Source organism: Zingiber officinale, chromosome 3B (genome assembly GCF_018446385.1).
Source record: "Zingiber officinale cultivar Zhangliang chromosome 3B, Zo_v1.1, whole genome shotgun sequence".
Classification (NCBI taxonomy): domain Eukaryota; kingdom Viridiplantae; phylum Streptophyta; class Magnoliopsida; order Zingiberales; family Zingiberaceae; genus Zingiber; species Zingiber officinale.
The window spans coordinates 39,261,458-39,279,674 of NC_055991.1; the positions used below are offsets into that span (position 1 = coordinate 39,261,458).

At 41.0% G+C, this 18,217-nt stretch overlaps 1 protein-coding gene across 1 annotated transcript; it reads right to left on the reverse strand.

Moving 5' to 3' along the window:
- Positions 1 to 10,544: 10,544 nt before the first annotated feature.
- On the reverse strand, positions 10,545 to 12,163 carry LOC122056399 (BURP domain-containing protein 3-like). Its single transcript, XM_042618331.1, has 3 exons — positions 12,013 to 12,163; positions 11,744 to 11,867; positions 10,545 to 11,646 (listed from the first exon to the last, which is right to left on the reverse strand). Exons 1-3 carry the CDS (start codon positions 12,043 to 12,045, stop codon positions 10,853 to 10,855), a joined length of 951 nt encoding a protein of 316 aa, XP_042474265.1. The 5' UTR covers positions 12,046 to 12,163; the 3' UTR covers positions 10,545 to 10,852.
- Between the last annotated feature and the right edge of the window lie 6,054 nt (positions 12,164 to 18,217).

An 18,217-nucleotide genomic window follows, 5' to 3' on the forward strand; every position in this document is an offset into this window, starting at 1 on the left:
CTCAGACACATGCGATTTAATTTCTCTCACAGCTGAAATTCAGCTCTCCTCTCTATAGTGCTTGCACTAGTCAGAGGTGCGGGACGATCATTCTCTAATGCATAGTTTAAGTCCATGCAACCTAAGACTACGATCACGTATTCTTTCCATTCAGCAAAATTTGAACCAATTAGTGTTGGGATGTTATTAATGTTGACAGTTACAGATTGCATTGAAATTAAAGAGAGAAATTTATTTAAACTCATGATTTAACTAAAGCCAAGAACATATGAGTAATATAAAATTATGCAAATAAAATAAACTTTTAAATGCATATAAATGGACTCTTTATGAGATATCAAGTACAACATAATGTGTCTTCCTTTGGGCTGCCACATTATTTATTGGTGATACTCTCTAATACAACTCAAATTTTAAATGACTACACAATGTGTCTTCCTTTGGGCCGACCAATTATGCGCATAATATGATACTTTATATGAGTTATATTTTTGTTCATAATTCACAACAACCTTAATCCGCCACACATTATGCCTTCCTTTGGGCTAACATATTTTGTGCATGATCTGAACAAAATAATATTTTATTTTATAGTTGTAAGCTACCTTATGCATATATCTAGTATAAAACTAACCTTCCTTTGGGTCGATTACTTTTAGCATAGATATACGTCTATCAATACAAAATGTACTAAACATACCTAACGTATCTTCCTTTGAACCGATACATTAGTTCAACTTAGTAGCATGTTGTGTGGATAGACTCAAGAAAACTCTAGGAATTTTGTTCGAACAAAAATTACTTAATCAGTCTTAACAATACATAATTAGACTTATTAATCGATTGATACCATATGATAATCAATTAATATGATCTAATTAATTATCTCAATCGATCTGAAAATATAGTATATGCGATTACATAATTATATATAGAACTCAATAAGTTTTCTTTATGTTCTATAATTAAATAATATTATTTAATACTAATTTAATTTTTTATTTATTTTACTGTTCATGTAGAACCATTCACGTTGAAACATTGTTTAAAAAAAATTATATTTTTTATACCTGAAATAGTGTCATACTGTTTAAAAAAATGTTTTTTTTGTTAGTGTTTCATTTTGAAACACTATTAAATTTTTTTTAAGGAAACACTGTTTCATTGAAACCGTGTTTTTTTAATCGATTAATAATAAACTTAATCTAATCGATTAAAAAAACTTTAATTGAAAGCAATCAATATATTAAAAGTAATTTTAATTGATTGATAATTAACGTAATTCCGAGTTTAAAGTTGTTAATTATTTATATTTTAATTATTTCTGTTCAAAATTTTAGACTCACAATTAATTGCTCGACCAAAGCAATTAATTGAATCATCATAATTTTATCTAAAATTAGATTAAACAGCGATGATTTTTTGCTGTTCTTCATGTTCTTTGTAGAAACATAAAAAATTTTAAAAATAAATCTATCTTAATTTTCTCTTACATGATTTTCGACGATCAAAAATTATATTATACTAGGAAAACTTAATTTAGCATACAAATAATAAATCGACGGAAAACTTAAATTTTATTACAAATGAAAATGACAAAACAGAAACTTAGCTCTGATATCAATTGATAGTTCTTGTAAAACCTAAGCCGCATGAATTCTAGACAATTAAAATAAGAATTTAAATAGAAAAAATAAGAACATATGAGTATGGATCTTCGTTTCATCGAAGACATGACATAAGAAAAATAAATATATAAATAAATATGACAAGGAACCTGATTGAAGAGTCATCCTTGTCTTTAGCGTCGTATAGAAATAATCCCTATGGAAGAAGATGCAGCGGAAAGAAAAGGAAGGTCTTCCAAGGGGCTTAGGGGTGACGACGCCGAAAAGTTTTAGGTCAATGGAGAACCAAAAGCTTTGTCAAGATTCTATCCTAAACTCTTGGGGCCAACCCTATATATAGTGGATATCTATTATCATCCCATAAATAATAATAGATGTGAGACTATAAATCCATATATATACTGAACATCTATATCAACATATAAATAATAATAGTTGTGGGACTATAGGTTCTACACATACAAGGTCTACATCCAACAATCGAAACTCAATAAACCTAAGTTAGATTACTTTAATGAGTTTGAGTTGTACTCATATGCATAACTTACAATTAAGCCTACCAATTAGAGATAATAATCAATAATTAGTCGTTGTGTTTGGTGTACCTACTATTAATAAACACAAATTTTTTTTGTGTATCTACAAGATAAAGGAAAATATGTCAACAAAATAACTATGAATTGATGATTATGATATCACTATGTATTTAAATCCATTCAATGTCAAAAACAATGTTGCACTCAATTGAAAATACAAAACTAAGAAAACATTGCATACCAGAGCTAATACGTAAGAGAATTCCAAAACATTTTTTTGGTACATTTCACATATCTAATTTGCTACCTCAAAATTAGTGTGTGAATAACAAAGAAAATAAATGGCCTTAATCAATTATTTGAGATCCATGCACTGTTCATGTGATCCTCAAAACAATCGGCTAATGCTTCCCATTCTTCTCGAAGCTATTCTGAGACCTCTTTGATGACAATATACCTCCTCCGTACTCTCCTGACAATGAGCAACAAGAGGAAAAACATATTAAAATACTTTGTTAAGACTCTCTTAGATTGAAATTTTAGTTAAAAGATATTTTTAAGACCAATAAATAAAAAGGAAAATCACATAGGATCATTTATCACTGGTATAAGCCACTGAATATTGAAGCATGCTATGTAATATAATTCTATGGAGAAGAAGCACATCTATAGCTAATGCTTATTAAAACAAGAACAAGGAATGTATCCGCACCTAGCATGTTAATATTATTAAACTGAATAGTCTCAACTCCCAATCTCAGGAAAAGAGTAAAACTTCCCAATAGGAAAAGAGTATAACTTTAGCATACAAAAAGAGAATACAGATATTTAGATGTGATTGAGAACAACTTATAATTCTATAGCTCAACATGAAAGATAAAAGGTGTTCAAGTGGAAACTGGTTGATGCACTATGCAATTTAATGTACTACACAAAGTTCTAAAGGCCAACTCACAAAGTGTACAAGGATAATTTCACTCTGCCAAGAGAGTAAGCATCAAGAGTAATAATCCTGATCTTAGATGATTTATGAAAGTTTTGTAGTAGAGTGATGGCTTTTTTAACCTGCTAGCATGAGTATATGTATCATTGGCCTAATTGAGTAAGTACTAACCAAGTGTATCTGACTTTTTTTTTTCTTTTGCAATATGCAAACCGACCCTAAGCTAAATTGATAAACATAGGATAGGTTTTGCTTGTGTGATGCAGACTTCTTATTCTATAGAAAGTAGCATAAATATGTTGTGTGGTTCGTAATGTATCAAAACTTTAGTGGTCACTTGCTAACAATTGATAATGTATCGGTTTTATCTACATAGCTAAAATTGCTTTGAGTGACATTGGATGTAGAAAAATGTCTTTATACTCTTGTTTGACATTAGTTCTTGTTTGGTGTCTTTCTAAAATAACAGATGATAAAGATGTATTGCATCACTCGAACAATACCACAATCTTATAAGAAAGCAATAGAAACAATACAATAGAAAATATGATGACGATGATTAACAAAGAAGCAAGCCAAGTGTACACAAGACCTAAGTTCTCATGCTCATGACTCACACAAGCGCATGACTCTAGAATCATTAGAACTGATCAACTGGATGAAAATGGAAAGAAAAGAAAGCATGTTGTCCTCAGGTGACAAGGAAGAGCTTAGCTAACATCATGTAAGATCAAGGAATGTATCAACACCTTGCTTGCTGCGGAGGTTGCTGAGGTGAAGTGGGAGGCACACGGTGGAGGCGATGGATACGGTGTCGCAAGGGAAACGAAGGAAATGAGGTACGATGGAGGAAAGGCCGCCTACGATGCAAAGGAGATGCAAAGAGGAAAAGGGGTGGCTGTGGAGAGGTTACATTTATAAAATATGACAGCAAAAAGGTGGAATCCACCACCCCAGTAGCCCCACACGATCGATCTCACGACCATCTGTGAGGAGATAAATCGGGAAACTGTAGTTGGCCAATGCGGAGGAGAGCTTTTTTCATCGACTTTACCGAGATTCGATCCCTTGCCCTATGGTAGCTGTTGGTTCAGAATCTAAGAGCAGCACCCCGACAATACACACATAAACACTAAAGAAGATAAAAAAACAAAACAAAAAAAAAGAACGGAGTAGCTTGGGAAAAATTAATCTTGCCGTGCTGCTTTTTCCATTCACATTTGTGTTGTATATATACACCACAAGTGATAAGATCTTACATCACTTAAACCATAGAAATAATGCCACGTAAGCTATAAACTAGGAAAGGCTAAGTTATCAAAAATATTAAACGAAACGTTATAACTAAAACTTATCATGTCCGATTTATTTGAATTTATCCGGATTATTTGCTCACATTACTCCCCCTAATCCGGACATGACTGTAAATCATAGACGCCAAGTAATTGTCGCATAGCAGCTAACTTTACTCCTGGTAGTGCTTTAGTTAATACATCGGCTCGTTGTTCTCCGGTGTTGACGAACTCAACCACAATCTGTCCTTTCTCAACACATTCTCTGATAAAATGAAACCTTGTATCTATATGCTTACTTCGACCATGAAATACCGGATTCTTCATGAGAGCTATGGCGGATTTGTTGTCGACAAACAAAGTCACCGGTTTTGGCTCTTCACCGGTTAATTCACCGACAAGGCTTCTTAACCACAAAGCTTGACAGGCTGCAGTTGTGGCTGCCATGAATTCTGCCTCACAAGATGAAAGCGCCACTGTCTTCTGCTTCTGTGAGTTCCAGGACACCAGACTTTCATTAAAGTAGAAAGTCATTCCACTTGTGCTTTTCCTCCCGTCGAGATCGCCGGCTAAATCGCTGTCCGAGTAGCCGAATATACTAATTTCCTGGGGTCCCTTTGTGTAAGCAAGTCCAAAATAGATTGTACCTTTCAAATACCTGAGGATCTGTTTGACCACCTTATGATGCATGCTTGTAGGCTTTTCCATGTATCTGCTCGCCATGCCGACAGAATATGATAGGTCTGGCCGTGTGTGTAACAGATATCTTAGACAGCCAATGACGCGCCTGTACTCCGTGGCATCAATTGGAGTCCCTTCCAGGTCTTTATGCAGTTGTGTCTTGGGTTCCATCGGCTGCTTTGTGGCATTACAGTCTGCCATCTGGAATTGAGATAGAATTTTCTTGGCATAGACTGATTGTCTAAGTAAAATTCGGCTCTTCTGTTGTTCCACTTCAATTCCTAAGTAGTAGGAGAGAAGACCCAAATCACTCATCTCAAATTCTGTCATCATTTGTTGTTTGAACTTGTTTATTCCTTCTGTGCTCCTTCCTGTCACGATGAGATCGTCAACATACACTCCAACAAGTATACTAGCTTCTCTTTTACCTCTTGTATATACTGCATGTTCTTGATTGCATTTTTTGAAGCCGAGCTCTCTCAGACTCCTGTTCAGCCGCATGTTCCAAGCTCGTGGAGCCTGCCGCAGTCCATAGAGAGCCTTGGATAACCTGTACACCTTGTGTTTCTGATTTTGTATTTCAAACCCTTCTGGTTGAGTGACATATATTTCTTCTTCCAGCTCTCCGTTCAGAAATGCCGACTTCACGTCTAGATGGTGTACCTCCCAGCCTTGATTTGCTGCAAGTGCAAGAATGACTCGAATAGTATCAAGTCTAGCGACAGGTGCAAATACCTCTTCAAAGTCAATGCCTTGTTTTTGCACATAGCCTTTAGCAACTAATCTTGCTTTATGCTTGACCACTTTTCCAGCTGAATCTTTCTTCAGTTTGAACACCCATTTTAGGCCGATAGGTTTGTGGCCTAATGGGAGCTCAGTTAGGGTCCAGGTCTTGTTCATCTCAATAGTCTTCAGTTCTTCCTCCATTGCTTCGTACCAGCAAGCCTCGGTTGCAGCTTCTTGGTAACAGGTCGGCTCTTCTGACATCATCAGCATTACCTCATTCTCCTCTTCATCAATACTAACTATTTCCTCAGTGTTGGCATAGATATCGGCAATGGACCTATAACGGACTGGCCCTTCATGAGACTCGGGTGAGGTAGTTGCTTGGGTGCTCGATGATGGTGTAGACGGACTTGATGCTCTTGTCGAAGATGGGGTAGATAGACTTAATGATGGTGTGACATCTTCCGCCGCTGCCTCAATGTCGGCAGTAACAATCACCTCGTCGGTGTTGAATGCATTCACCACCACAAACTCAGGTAAGTCTTCTTTATCAGCACCTGCGTTCCATGTCCATTCACTATTTTCTTGAAATATTACATCTCTACTTACTTGTAGCTTGTTATGCCTTGGATCAAATAGACAATAAGCTTTGCAGCCTTCTTCGACTCCTAAGTATACCATAGGTGAGCTTCTGTCGTCAAGTTTCTTAAGGTGAGGGGTTGTATTTTTTGCATAGGTAATACAACCAAACACCTTCAAGTGGGCAAGATGTGGCTTTCTCCCCATCCAAGCTTCAAATGGAGTACGTTCTCCTAGCGCTTTAGTTGGGAGACGGTTTAGCAGATAGACAGCATGCCTAACCGCCTCTCCCCAGAACCTTGCCGGCATATGTGTACCCTTGAGGAGAGATCTTGCCATAGCCATCACTGTGCGGTTACGACGCTCCACAACGTCATTCTGTTGGGGTGTGTAGGGAGCCGAAAGGTGCCTCTCAATTCCTTCATTTTCACAGAATCGAGTGAACTCCGTGGATAGAAACTCACCGCCACGGTCTGTCCGAAGTGTCTTGATCTTGTACTCAGTTGTGTTCTCCGTCACGGACTTGAACTTCTTGAACGCTTGGAATGCATCTTTCTTTGCTGTCAAGACAAATACCCACATCCACCTTGTGCAATCATCAACAATCAAAAAGAAATACTTGTTACCGGCAAGTGTACTTGGTGAAATTGGCCCGCAGATATCAGCATGGAGAAGTTCCAAAGGCTTCGTCGCTCTAAAGTTTGCTTGGTGCGGGAATGACGATCTTGCATGTTTGGAGATCACACACATCTCGCAAAGCTTGTTCGTCTGGGGCAATAGTGGCACACCAACCGCCAATTTCTTCTCCCCCAACAGCTTCAAGTCATGAAAGTTTACATGTCCGAGCCTTGCATGCCATAACCAGGTGGGGTCTTCTAGGCTTGCTTGGAGGCAGACTTGCTTGAATGTCTTCAAGGTTATCTTGTACAAGCGATTTTGCGTTCGCTTTACCAGCATCAAGAGCTTCCCGCTCCTATCAATCACCTTCATGGTATCTCCTTCCATGTGCACCTCGTTCCCAGCTTTTGTCAACTGACCAAGGCTTATGATATTACTACAAAGTTTCGGAATGTAGTATACCTCGTGGAGGGTCTTCTGATCGCCGTTCTTGCATTCGAACACAGCCGTCCCCTTGCCCATGATCTCAATGGTTGATCCATCGCCAAACCTCACCCTCTCGGTGATAGTTTCATCTAGTTCTTGAAACTTCTCGCGATGTCCAGTCATGTGATTGCTGGCACCATTGTCAAGGTACCAAACGTCTTTGTCTTCACCTTTCTTGACGCCCCGGTACACCTCCGGTAGCAACCTCTCTTCACTGAGCAGAATGGTACCCTGCCGCTGAGATTCTTCGTGGAACATGGTCATCATTAGTGCTGGCTCTTCATCCGTGGCGCAAGTGAGGTGAGCCTCATCTCCACGACGCTTGCTGTAGCATTCAGACGCATAATGCCCCATTTTCTCACAATTGAAGCATTTTATGTGTCTCTTGTCACGAGTGACACTGTTGTTGCCGCTAGTGCCTCCTGCACTATCTTGGTGCTGTGTACCACGACCACGACCGCGCCCTCGCCCACGCCCACGCCATTTGCCACGACTAGGGCTGCTGGACCCACGCCCCTTTCCTCCTGACGAAATGTCCACGTTGCTCCCCTTCTGTCGCATTTGCCATTCGGCATGAGTTAATAGGAGCTCACCTTCAGTGCCGTTGGTGTTGCTGCGTAGTCGTAGCGTTCGTTCTTCGTACGCCTTTAGTCGCCCTATAGCCTCCTCAAATGGTATAGACTCAAGGTCGTAGAATTGCTCAATACCAGCAACAATAGGAAAGAATTTATCAGGGACAGAATCGAGCAATTTTTTTACCAACGAGGAATCTTCAAGCGTGGTACCAAGGGTGGAGAACTTGCTGCTTAGGGCGCTGAGTTTGCCAGCAAACTCATCAATCGTTTCGGTCTCTTTCATCCGAAGAGCGTCAAACTCGCTCTTCAATGTTTGTACACGTGCCTTCTTCACCCGATCACTACCAAGGTACCTCGTCTTGAGGCTATCCCAGACTTCCTTTGCCGTCTTCTTTGTTGCAATCTGGAGAAGGATGTCTTCGGGGACACACTGCAGGATGTATGCACGTGCCTTTTTGTCCTTCTTTGCATCCACCTGGGCTCCTTCCGCTGGCTCCACCGCCTCCCAGACTCCCTGGGCATCAAGGATCGCCTCTGTCTTTATTGTCCACACAGTATAATTGTGAGGACTTAGCATCGGATAGGGAAATGACACTCCGCCGTTCTCCTTCACAGCAGCTTGTGGGATGCCCGACATTTTGGTGGAATTGTAGATTCTTGGGTGTCTTATACTACCAAGGCTCTGATACCAATTGTTGGTTCAGAATCTAAGAGCAGCACCCCGACAATACACACATAAACACTAAAGAAGATAAAAAAAACAAAACAAAAAAAAAGAACGGAGTAGCTTGGGAAAAATTAATCTTGCCGTGCTACTTTTTCCATTCACATTTGTGTTGTATATATACACCACAAGTGATAAGATCTTACATCACTTAAACCATAGAAATAATGCCACGTAAGCTATAAACTAGGAAAGGCTAAGTTATCAAAAATATTAAACGAAACGTTATAACTAAAACTTATCATGTCCGATTTATTTGAATTTATCTGGATTATTTGCTCACAGTAGCAATTCTGTTCCGTATTAACCAACCCAACTTTACGTCGGGGCATACAATATGTCATTATAGATGGTTTAATATGATGTCTTATTTTTAAAATTAATGAGTGTCGTTATAAAATATTTATAATTACATTTTTCATAAGTGTCATCAAGAAAGTATCGTTATAAGCCTTATTTCTAATATTGAGTGATTCTACTGTACTAAACAAAGGATGAAAAAAATTGATTATTCAACTTGATTGATTATGATCATTGATGGAGTGTATTAGTTGAGAGAGTTTAGAATTTAACTATGAGATTCAATTGATTAGTTAATAGTTGACTGATGATAATTGATAATTGATAATTGATTGATGTATTTATTTAAGAGAATAAAATATTTAAAATTTGACTTTGAGATTCGACTGAATAGGTAATAATCGACTGATAGCGGATAATAATAAACATTCAATGGATACATGTTGAGGTGGATAGAGTTGTTGATTTGACATATCAAAGTAATGTTCAAATCTATAGTGGATTAATTAACTAATGAGTAAGATTAGATGATTGATATATATAAATTAATCCGAACAGCAACTTATAAAAGAGAATTTTAAGATGATTTGAATGAGCTAATTCTTGATAGGTTAGAGACTAAGCATTGTTGTATTTCCTACCATTAAAAGACTGATACTTTAAACTTATGATTTTTTTTAATGTATTTTTAATATGATATTTTGATTGTATTTCCAATATTAATGTCATCCAATGACAATCCAATGCAACAAATGAGCAAACAAAAGCAAAGATTATTGTGAAAAGTTATTTTTATTTTTATTCTTATTCTATTTTTTTATTGTGTTCTTATAAGAACAAGGTGTAAGAGACTTCTCCTCCTATGGAAGATATCCAAGAAGGAAAAAGTTACTGGTAGTAATCTTTAAGACTAGACCTTAGATGTAGTCGCTTAGGATACTATAAATAAAGTAAAATTAATTGTCTATTATATTGAGTTTCAAGTTTTCATTGCATTATGAACAATGACATGATAGAAGTTGTTCACCCTATCTCATCCGTATCGATCCTAATATATAAAATATAATAGAGAGATCGTATTTAAAATTTAAATAGTTTAGATCCATATAATTAAAATTGATTACATTATCTAAATTAATTAAAATTGAAAAACAAAGGTAAATAATAAGTCAAAAAATCTTCATGGTACAGACGAATATTTACATGTAAAATTTAGTAAATATACGCTCATCTAATAGTTTTTAGAAAAATGATACATAGATTATAAAAATAAAAATTTAAAAATGAACAAGTGAGAGTATACTATGAACACAATTGAAATGGAATGGGTGTAATATGTAAATTCGGTAAAGAAAAATATTGGAATAAAAAACATTTTTTTTAAAAAAAACGTCCTTTCATTATTTTTTTATTTTTATTTTATTTTTGTTAATTTGGAAAATATCAAACGATGCGCTTTAGTAAAATATATTTATTTGCAAGCAAAGCTATCCATTAATGCATAGACACCGAGCACTTCAACCCGCACTACACCCCGCCACACTACTGCAGTCGAGTACTATTCTCTACTGCAGTCATTATTGAAGACAACAAAGCATAGACCACATGGACACTATTCTCTACTTCAGTCATTATTGAAGACAGTCATTATTGAAGACAACAAAGCATAGACCACATGGCCACTATTCTCTACTGCAGTCATTATTGAAGACATCAAAGCATAGACCACATGGGCACGTATTTTACGTAGACTGGCACAAGCAGTCACAGCATTTGTTGGCGAGGGGTCCACAGGACATGGTCGCTAGGCAGGATATGACACACCGGCTCTGCGCTCCCCGGCTTCACCTGCAGCACCTGGAGCATCAAGTGCTGCGGATTCCACGACGTCGTGTCCAGGTGACAAACTGCGATCGCTTCCACTCGGCTCCCGTCGCTCCCCTTCAAGCTCACCGTGTACTCCCTCATCATCCCCTTCCCCACCGCGTGGCAGTGGAACACAACGTACGCGTACGGCTCGGGGTGGCAAAACACGCCCAGCCCCTCCCCACCCATCCTTTCGAACCCCTCCACCGCGTACCGCTGCATCGCCGCCGCCGCCGTGGAGTTCGCAACTGTCGACACCGCGCTGACATAGTCGGTGGCCAGAGCCGAGACGGCGAAGTCGACCATGCTTTCGATGGAGGTGGCACAGTGCTTCGTCTCCCTTGCATTCGCCGTGCGCTCGCACCGTTCCAGGGTCGCGCTCATATCCCGGGCGTCCTTCGAGTTAGGGTCGACGGAGAGAAGCGCGAGGACGTCGGGGAGTTTGTCGGAGGAGAAGGGGAGGGCGTCGGCCACGCGGCGAGGGAGGAGGTCGGCGTGTTTGGGGATGGATCGCTTGAATTGCAAGTCGAAGGTGGCTCCTGGAAACAGGTCCTTCTCGAGGAAGAACAGAGACCGAGAGGACATTTTGCGGAGTTGCGCTGCGTTGGCGGCGTTGTAGTAAATGGAGGTGACTCCAGGAACCTCCACTTCCTCTTCGGACTCCGGCGACATCCATAAGCCCGGGCTTGTCTCTGCAATTCAATTGGTATATATATATATATATATTGGGATTTCAAATTAACAAGATCATATCGTAATAAAAATATATATGGATAAAAATCAATGAACCAGGGGGGTGAAGGAGGTCATGGATGCAGCTAGGGATAGGAGTGTTCGGGAGGGCAGTTTTCCAGTAGAGCTCCGGCGACGAAGCAAGTGCAACTGATGGATGGGCTACGAGTCCGGCGAGGAGCTGCAACCATTTCGATCAATTCAAAATTCATGCGCACATACAAACGTCATACAAGGCAAATCTATTGAATTAGATTACTGACTGATTCAACCAAACAAGTTCCGTTGATATTTAATAATACTACGAGTGGTATGAATTTTCTCACCCCGAGGAAGAACAGGATGAGCTGGTTCGCCATGAACAATATAATGCAGAGTAGAAATTGAGGATTGGTAGATGGTTCATGGATACACACTTTGGTTCACTTATATAGAGAAGTGTGGAAGCTGAAATATTTTCTTAGTTCGCACGCATTTCACGTTGTATTAATATATTTCTTATATATGAAAATATTTCTGCCAATCAATCTTGTACAATGCATTGCTTTGAATTATATAGGCAGAAAATGGATAAATCTGATAACGGGAAAAAGAAAGAAAAATGATATGTTTAAAAAAAAATCTTAATGAAAAATTTAAGGATAGACACATAGATTCATAGGACCCACAAAAAATGAAATGGTGGGCTATAAATTTATGTGTCTATCCTTAAACTTTTTCTTAAAAATTTTTCCTTGAGCATATCATTACTCAAAAAGAAATTTAGAAGGCAAAGAGCACTAATCATGTAAGCAGGAAAGATGGCTTGCTAGGTAAGTGTTTCAAGTATTGACTGAATGAAGATTCCTTATTGTTAAGAATAATTTCAAAGTAAGCATAATGGATGTGTAGAATTACGTAGTCTCATGTAATATAAGCGTACTTGTACCTATAAATGGAGACTTTTTTTTATAGTGTTACTGTTAGTTTATACACAAATCCTAAAGTGTTTCAAAAAAAGAAAAGATCATAAAGATACTCTGACACCTTTTCTAAAATGGTCCTGTAATATCAGTATTTGTCATAAGAGAAGCTTCTAGTGTACATCTTGCACATGGAATATTCTCTGTCATTCATGACATAAAACGTCAAAAAAGAATGTGAAGTGGTTGGGTTGAAGGTCTTTAATATACTTAGCTAGAAAACTGGCCAAGTTCCTTTTGTAATATGATCGGCGGTTGCTGATAAGAGCAAACAAGTCGGATTTAAGGAATGTTGTTGGATACTCGCCCCTTGCTTGACCTATTTGTTTGGTCCTAGAATTCAATTGGACCGAATGCCTAGTCTACCCAACCGGACTGTATGTCAGATCGTCTAGCTTACTCGATTGAGAGAGTTAACCGTGTTAACCCTGAATGATGAAGGAGACCTTGCTCTGGATGGCACTGACTTGGCTTAGAGTTTTATCAATACTGAGGAGCTTGGGTCCGACTAGTCCTAGGGTTCGGTCAAATGACCTCTCGATCGAGACGATCGTATGCACTGGCCCCGAGTATTGACCGCTTCTTGACCTTGACTGTCATGTCAACTAACTTTCTTGACTTTGACTCAACTCGGAGGCCCCGCCTTATTTGTTGTATCACAAGCCACTCCTTCAAGTCTAGTCGAAGAAAGCTGTAAGAACAACTAACTAGACACTTGTGTCACTCGTGCCTCCTCCGATTGGGCGTTCAATCTTCCTTCTTCTGTTCGGCTCACGTGAATACCTTGTTTCCTGACCAGATGTTTATTTTCCAAATCATCACTCGACCAAAGTTGACATCCCTCTAGCACCTTAGAAATACGGTATATCACTCATCATTAATGCGAACAAGATGAGCACGCCTTTTTATAATAATCCTTCTTATTGCCTCCCATCCCTCACAAATGTTGCCTATGGTTTGCTACCACATGTCGAAAGCTGATGAAAAGAATATCTAATGTGACAGGCGTCTGTTGAGATACGATGTGATTGCTAATAGTTTAAATATAACAACCCAAATTAAATCTCTCTCCTTCATACCCTTGATCGGACGGTTCTCAGGAACCCCTTAGAAGAGTTTTTAATGTTCATGTCTTAATGTCCCTTCATCGTTCTCGCGTTCTTCTCCTCACCTTCTTCCTTTGGTTGTCGCCTGCGATTCTCTAAGTCTTTTGTTTCATTGTAAGTTCCTTCTCTTTCATTCCTTGTTCAACCTTCTCCCCTTTCTATAGCTTCTGCTCCTCATGTCACTATTTATAGGCTCTGATATACCTCCATGGCCTCTGACTTCAATGGTGATGAGTTGATATCCTACCACATTCCACCTGACCATCGCCTCGTCATCCCTTCTGACCATGACTGACCCCATCTCCTCCCGGCAGGCTCTCTTGCCTTTTTTAGGGACCAGTTCCTCACCAGCCTTCGTTTTCCCTTGCACCCCTTTTTCTCGGAAGTTTGTTCTAATTTTCATATCCCCTGCAACAATGAGCATCTAACTCTATTAGATTACTGTACGGAGACTGTTAGACCCCGTGGTTATTTTAGTGTAATCAACCAAGTTAAGTTAGGTCATGTTTTTGTTTGATCCTTGTGTCTAAGTGTGCAGGAGCTTAGGAGCACAGGAAGTCGAGCAGAAGATGCAGCTAGCGAGAAGGATGGCACGGGAAGGGAGTCGATGGGCTCGATGCATCCGAGGGACGAGGTGCTATAGAAGAGTACACCGGTGGACGAGAAGGATGCACGTGATGTTTCGAGGGATGAAAAATCGGAGTGGAAGCCTGCTCGAGGAGAAAGCCAGAAAATGGGTTCGAGTGAGCCCTATTTAGGTTGGCCAAAATTACCCAGGCGATCGGAGTAACAGAAGATTCAAAGGAAGACTTGGAGCAAGGCATACACTGTTGGAGGCGCCTTCAAAGTGCAAGACATACACTGCAGGGGGATCGAAGTGCCTTACCAAATCTTGTGTCCATAGCTTCCTCTTCGGATGGAACCCACCTCAACGAACCCTAGTGACTGACGGAGGAAATCACAAGGGGTTAGTGGACTCGGTAATAGGGCACGACAGCAAGTGATGGAGAGGCGTCACGTTGGTCGCTGGCTCATTGCAACCTGTGGTGGTGCAGCGTCTCTGATGCTGGCGTGAGGAGGTGATGTTGGCGGCGTCCGGGGGTGCTTGTGTGAGGGAGAAAGAGCCGCGACTTTGGTGCTCGCGTGAGGAGAAGAGACCGGCGGCTGAAGGTGGTCGGAGATGCTCTCTGCCTCTGTCTGTGAGGAGAAGTTGGCGTCAAAACTGGATTTGGATGAAGGTAGAAGAAGATGGAGAGGGAGAAGAGAGGACAGGACTGTTGGAGCAATCCCAATGGTCCGTGGGACCATGTGTTTTGGTGTTTTGGGCAAAGATTTTAAGTTAGGTTCACCCTTGTTATTTGATATGTGTACTTGAGTTGTGCAGGACTGCAGGATACACATGAGACTTAGGTTGACGGCTTCGGGTCCGGTGAAGGATGGAGTATCCGAGGGACCGTGGACAAGGCAGCAAGGACAAAGGCCAAGGGAAGCAACTTCGAGGCATACGCGAAAGATGGAATTGGGGACGAGCCGCAGGCTTGAATGCGTCCGAGGGACGAAAGCCGAAGGAAGTAGGCCTGAAGGCAAGAGGTCAAGGCTGCAAAGAAGAGTCAAGTGAGTCGTGAGGATCCGAGTGCAAGAGAAATGTATTCGGGATGGGAAACTCTAAGTTTAGGGTTGTACCAGTCGACTGGTACTGGGACCAGTCGACTGGTGGTGAGCACAGAGAGCTTCTGAGCCCGAACGACCAGGCACCAGTCGACTGGTGCAAAGACCAATCGACTGGTAAAGAGCCGTTGGAGTGTCGTTGGGCTAGCACCAGTCGACTGGTGCAAGGACTAGTCGACTGGTAACGGGCAAATCAGCTTGTTGATTTCTTCCAAGCTCTATAAGAAGGAGCTTGGGATGGCCGGCCAAGGTGATGAAATTAGACTTGGTTAAAGTCTAATTAGTAGTCTACAAGTGCTCGAGAGTTTCCCTTGTGTTCAAGAGGTCTTGGTGAGTTTGTGGTGAGGTTTCTCCACCCACAAGGAGGTTTGAGCTAACCGGAGTTTGCCGGGGACTAATCCACCGGTGGATTGAGGGATCGCCCACCTTACGGATAGCCGTGGAGTAGGAGCAAGTTATCTCCGAACCACGTTACATCGACGTGTTAGCGGTTTGCTTATTCTTTCTTAGTCTTTGGATTTCCTTTAGGGTTTAGCTTGTTTGTTTTGTTTGTATTCCGCTGTGCAAGCTAACAAGTGTAGGAAGAAGCGAGTATTTGGGGGTGCCGTCTATCCAATCCCCCTTCAAGCCGGCCACCGATCCTCCTACAGTTAGTATCAGAGCGAGGTTTGCACTTCACCGGACTAACCACCGAGAAGAGCAACTACAAGAAGATGACCGGATTGATTGAACCTCCAAAGTTTGAAGGAGAAAGCCTTGGGGACATCACATATTGGATGATGAAGATGGAGATCTTCTTCGACACGGATTGGGACACCATGATGGTGATCAAAAAGTCGTTCGAAGTTCCGAAGGACAAGAAAGGGAAGAAGCTCCGACCACGACATTGGACGGAGGAGTAAACCTCATGGTCAAAGGCAAACGATAAGGTAATATCTATATTTATTGATATTTTGCCTAATGACGTGATGAGCTGTGTAGGTAAATATGACAACACCCACGATTTGTTGAACAAGATAAAGAAGGTTCAATGGGAAGAACCTATGCCTACACAAGAAGAAGAAGAACCCAAGTAGATGGGCTTAATGGCTCAAGATGAGGAGGAGCAACCGGAAGGTGACGAGCACTCAACTTTCGAAGAGGAGAAAGATAAAGAAATGTCATCCACTAGTGTGGATGAGGATGTTGGGGCAATTTCTCTAGGTCAAGTTTGACCAGTTTGACTAAGCTTGAGTTGAATCAAGCTTGAGTCGAGATTTGAGTTTTGATTTTTGACAATATATGGAGATTGCTAGAGCAATCGTCCATTTAACAATATATGGAGATTGCTGGAGCAATCGTCCGATTGTGGAGATGGTCAAGGGATTGACCAGGTTGATGAGAAGACAAGTCAAATGGGTCAGTGTTGACCGGAGACTTGACCGAGAAAGTCCTAACTGGAGCTTAGGTATCTAGAAAGTCCTAACTGGGGGTTAGGCAAGAGAGAAGTCAAGTAGGTCAAGGCTGACAGAAGACTTGACTGGGAGAGTCCTAATTGGAGAATAGGCAAAGATAAGTCCAACAGGAAGGTTGGCAAGAGTGAAAATCCAAGTAGGTCAGTGTTGATCAGATTTGGTGGTGAAAGTCCTGAGAAGTGAGATCAGGCAATTGGAAAGTCCTAGTATAGCTAGGCAAAGGGAAAGTCCTAGTGAGGAGCCAGGCAACTGGAAAGTCCAAGTGTGATCTTGGCAAAGGGAAAGTCCTGGTGAGGAGCCAGACATTTGGAAAGTCCAAGTGTGATCTTGGCAAAGCAAGTCCTAGGGTGATCTGGCTAGGAGAACTCGATAACTAGGATGAGGCCGAATGAAGCTCTTGAAGGCAAGGCGTGAAGGATGGGGAGATATCCGAGGGACGCAAGGCTGATGGAGGAGGCTAGAAGGCTAGTTCGAGGTTGGTCGGGTATGGCCAAATGCTAGGCATGAAGACCCCACAGGTCATGGTTGACCGGGAGATGGGTTTGGGAGTTTGGACTTGAGTTTGAGTCAAGTCCAGGCTGGTCAATCAATCGGGCGATCGATTGAACCAGGGTCCAATCGATTAGTGGATCGATTAGAGTGTGCTGCAAAGGAAGGAATGGCCCAATCGATTGGTCGATCGATTGGGACCATATTTCGTGAGCACAAAGCGATCGATTGGGAGCTGCCAATCGATCGGGCGATCGATTGGGCAGGGGTGTTCTCGTGCGATCGCGAGAAGCACATAATGCTTCTGGATCGATCGGTGGATCGATCCAGATGTTCCCAATCGATTGGTCGATTGATTGAGATTTGACCGTTATGCAGGATGCACGTGATGGATAACTAAGATTGTGTCGATGTGACATGTCAATCGATTGGGGTTTATCTCAATCGATTGGGAGCACTGTATATAGCCTGGGCGGAGCGTTTTCTTCGCCAGATCTTTGCGATCTTTTGCGCTGCTCTTCAGCGATTTTCACCAGCGATCTTCTCTGAGATTCTTGCCAGTTCTTGAGGGTTCTTGGAGTGCATCTCCAAGATTCAGGAGGCAACCACAACAAGTAAGCAAGAAGAAGTGTAAATTTCATTTGTATTCATGTATTCTCTTCTTGTGTGAGTGTTGTAGTGTTGTGTAGGTTTGTACGAGGCTTCTCCGCCTCCGGCTGTGACCGAGAAGGAGTGTTTCATAGTGGAGGAGTGAGTCAGTGTGTGGATCCTTGGATTAGTCACCTTATCTTGAAGTGGATACCAAGTAAACCCTATGTGTTAGCATTGTGTGTGTTTGTTTTTATTTTCCGC